Source organism: Sinocyclocheilus grahami, unplaced genomic scaffold (genome assembly GCF_001515645.1).
Source record: "Sinocyclocheilus grahami isolate Dianchi unplaced genomic scaffold, SAMN03320097.WGS_v1.1 scaffold71.1, whole genome shotgun sequence".
Taxonomy (NCBI): domain Eukaryota; kingdom Metazoa; phylum Chordata; class Actinopteri; order Cypriniformes; family Cyprinidae; genus Sinocyclocheilus; species Sinocyclocheilus grahami.
In genome coordinates, this window is record NW_015505250.1 from 1,214,604 (window position 1) to 1,219,054 (window position 4,451).

The 4,451-nt window shown below is 37.9% G+C and overlaps 1 protein-coding gene across 1 annotated transcript in view; it reads left to right on the plus strand.

Annotated features, from left to right (window-relative positions):
* Positions 1 to 4,451, plus strand: part of LOC107585524 (O-acetyl-ADP-ribose deacetylase MACROD2-like) — a 570,464-nt gene that overhangs the window by 406,045 nt on the left and 159,968 nt on the right. The window contains exon 7 of the mRNA XM_016272570.1: positions 4,237 to 4,358. Coding sequence (XP_016128056.1) covers positions 4,237 to 4,358 — 122 coding nt within the window. The remainder of the gene's footprint in view (positions 1 to 4,236; positions 4,359 to 4,451) is intronic.

Below are 4,451 nucleotides of genomic sequence, written 5' to 3' on the forward strand. Positions count from 1 at the left end.
TGATTCTCATTGGTATATATATATATATATATATATATATATATATATATATATATATATATATATATATATGTGAGTGTGTGTGTGTGTATGTTATGTTCAACTGTGTTTATTTAGAAGTAAGCCAAACACCAGATTACTACAGTTCATGGAAACATACCAATTGTTAATGGACAGAGATACTGCAATCACTGTTAAACGTGTATCTTCACGAGGTTCATTCAGCGGTCAGCACTTGAAACACAACCATAGAGAGAAAACACTTCTCACAAACAGAACCGTAAAGAAACAATCACAGGTATCGCTCAGAATAATGCCTCTTTCCCCCCATCCTCACTGGTGAGTGCTGGTCAGTCTAGCTGGCTAAATATCTTTATGAGGTGAATTATATGACCACCTCAGTGCCTCAAGTGGGAAATTACAGTAGATAAGTCAAATGGAAATGCTTGAGAAAAAAAATGCAGACGTGGAAGCTCATCAGCTACGGGTTATGATTGCCAGTTTATCTCCAGGGCATAGTAGACTTCCTTACTAAAGCACAATCCATGACCTTCCAGTAACCCTGGACACATACATAAACACAGTTTTCTGTGAATTCAAAGGTTGATCTGTCCACATTTTTACTCATTTGAATGGTTCCTTTTTCAAATACTCGACAATGGCAACGGTTTGCACAATAGCGCACTTTTCCAACCATGATTATTCCCTTTACTTGTGTGAAAGGGTCTAATTTGTCCCATGCTACACTAATTGCATTTGTATTCACATGCAGCTTCTCAAAGTTATATGAACCAGTGATCCTCTTCTCAGCTGAGAGAGCTGAGATTGTTAGGAGTGAAAATCTACAGGGATATGAAGGGAAACATCACTTGTCAATCATTATTGTTGTTGTTTTTAATGTCTCCTCCAAACATACATATTCTCCTGGGTGCCATTTGTTTGCCAGGTGAATGCGTAGAATATGGAACAGATCATCATAAAAGCGTCTTCTTAGTGCACATTTGCATTTATTCATTCTGAAGCTAGCCAAGCAAGAATAATGATAATCTTTTGTCAACATGCCCTTATTCATGCATAAGTAAAAGTAATGATTGTTTTCATCTCGGCATTGTCTAATCTCATAGTCAAGCCAATATTTTTTTCAGGCCATTTTTACTGTTGTCTCAGTCGTGTCTGTTTTTACACACAAGTAGATGAATGCTAATGCAATTTTATTTATTTATTTTTTTTCAAAACAAGAAAGTGCATACCTGTTACCCTGGAAGCCTATCTTAAAACAAAAATGAAGTGCACATAAGCAAAAATAAATTGTATATGTACATATGTTATTTATTTCTGCTTATGTGCACTCCATTTTTGTTTTACAAGTTGGGCTTCCAAGGGAACAAGTATGCACTTTCTTGTTTTGAAAGAAAAAAAACAAATGACCTCTTGATTATTTATACATGTGTAGATATCATGCACACGTTGTATGACCATAGCTTTAGTTTCATGAATTTATAAATGATCTGTTCTGGTCCTCCATCTTCTAATTGAAGAAGTGTTGCTCTAGTGGTCTGGAGGTTCATGTATTATGCATAGAAAACAACAGGGTGCAGGCTACATTATGGTCCCATCATGCTAGCCGAGTCCTGCTGGTATGGGGAGAGATGATATTTCATATAGTTACAGCCTCATTAAGGGGCCACACTAACGGCCAGAACACACGCACACACACACACACACACACACACACACACACACACACACATCCCGGACAGCATGCTGTTTAAGCAACACTGCTGATGTAGCCATGACCTTAGAGATCAGTGCTGCAAGTATTGTCTTGTCTCATTGTCATTATGTGATATAAGTGTTGTAAGCCTCAAAACAACACATGGTACGCTGTTCTGAGTAAAGCAAAATAAATTAATTGTCTTGATTTTTTTCTCACTTGGGAGAGTTTCCCAATGAGCTCCATTTCATACTGAGATTTTCTGTTGGTAATCAACGATGCAAATACTGCTTTGCAAGGGATGTCAAATTAAAAGTGTGCATCTTATCAATATTTATTAGGCCATTAAGTGAGGTTTGCGGATTTTGTGCTTTAGGGTGACCGAATGGTCAATAGAGAGTGATAGTTCTATTCCTGCATTAATGTCTGCATCAGGGATGCACCGATACTGAGCTCCTGTACTCGTTAAAATGCCCCGATACCAAACGCTGATACCACAACATAGCATATGTTAAGTGGCATATTCAGACAATGAAGCGACGACAACAGAACAACAGACAGCAGAATTGAGTTAAGGATGTCTACGAAGTATATGTATGCAATGAATATAATGTTAAACATTCAGTATTAAACCCTGTATAAATAAAGAACAGGATTATGTAATGAGAAAAGCACTCAGACTCCTTCCTCACACTCCCAGCTCTCATTTGCCGAACCACTAAAGATAGAAATCTTTGCCTGAATAATGCAAACACGCTCCTCGTTCCCGATCCTTTCTGTACACCGACTTTAGCTGAACAGATGTGTGCGGCAAAGGGCAATTTATACTTGTGACCGTCTCTGTACATTTACCATGTCCAATCGTCTATCTATCTGTCTGTCTGTCTATCTATCTATCCCAAGAGCCATCAAATCTGTCTATCATCTAATTTGTCAATCTATCGACCGACGGACTGTTCATTCATTCATTCTCTCTGTCTTTACAATTTAACTACCTCTTTAAACTTTCCAATTGAAATGTATTTGAAAAGTACACTACTCAGATGATTTCTCTGTTTTCTCTAATTTGTCATTAGAAATGAGTTATTGTGCCAGCACGTTTATATTTAGATTAGGTCTGAATTAGCAGGATATTTCAGGCTCTTTCGTCCTTGTCCATTTGCATGTTTGTAAGCTAAGAAAAAAGATCCGACTATTATGACAGCAGGTACTTACTGTACATGCTCAGATATGCATCTTGTAGGACGTTCCTCTGCAAGTAATTTGTGATTTCAACCACAGATGTTTATAGAGAACACAGAATTCTGGAATTTACCAAATGTGTTTTTTAATTGTATTTTTATGATGTACTGTTACATTCACGTGCACTTTAATGATTTCCCACTTAAAATAATGAAGTGATAAACTACTTAGTTTATTTGTTATTAGACGTCAGTTAATTTGTCTGCTCACTGAAAGTGAGAATGATGTGCTGTGTAGAACAATAATAGCTAATCTGAACATGTGTTTAATATGTAGTTATGTGCAGCATAGTTTGGACCAATCAGATTTCAGTATGAGCGGGGCTACTCAGTGTGACGCAGCAGAAATAGAAACCAAGCAGCTGACAAAATATCCTTGTGGTAACACCTTAACAAAATTCACCCGGTTTTCATCTTTAGAAATGCTGGTAACATCTGAAATGCACAGATAATAATAAAGAACTCTCTGTAAAGCTGTATTGTTGGTTGTCTGCTGTAAAATGCTGACTGTAAAAGAAGTGAGGGTCACAATGGCAGCGTGAACAGGCCTAGAAATGCAACCTGTTTATTGTTATTAATTGCCCACTGCCACCCACATTCCAGGGCCTGGAGGAGTCAGACAGGAAGGGCTACATTATTTCTCTCTCAGACTCATGCGCGGCTTCCTTAACTCCCCTGTCATCACTGCAATGATTGAATGACCCTCAGCTTTCTCGCCTCAGACCAGCCTCACGCTGACTGACAACCAACACATTACTATGCACAGTCAGCAGGAGGGCAGCTACGAGCCAATATGAATGTATGAATAGATAGGATAAAAGGATGGAGTAATTGATTTTCTATCTGCTCTTCCATTTCATTAACTGAATAAATGTACTTTTGATTTTGGGCAGTTTTTTTGACTTGTTCAAATCAGACCTTTTGTTCCATTGTTGGTTCTTGTCATTGTTGGTTGACTCTTGTTTTTGTAGTGTGATAACATTGCAGAAAAATAAGCTGTTTTGTACCCAGTAGAATTGGGAATGTGCGGGTACGTTCCCATGATCCTCAGCAGTTCTATTTGTCATTTTCTTGTATGACTTGCCTTTGAAGATCTGACAGGAAGCTTTGTTTTGTTGTTTGTCATGTGGGATTTGTCCTGGTGTTAAGCAGTGTCAGAGTTTTAATCGAAAATCCGTGTTATCTACAGTGGCACATATTTACATTACGAATTATACAGAGAGAGCTTTAAGTTTTTGGCATTGTATAGACTTAAACTGCTCTGCTTTTTTCTTTTTCCAGATGTGATCCATACTGTCGGCCCAATCGCCAGAGGAAATGTGGGCCAGTTCCAAAGAGATGACCTCGAATCATGCTACAAATACTCCCTCAAGCTGATGAAGGACAATACTTTGAGATCTGTGGTGAGTATAAAAGCCTTTAAGACCGACTTTAGAAACATCTAAACATCTTTACTGATCTTCTTATGAATGATTCATTCATGCAGGTTTCGTTTT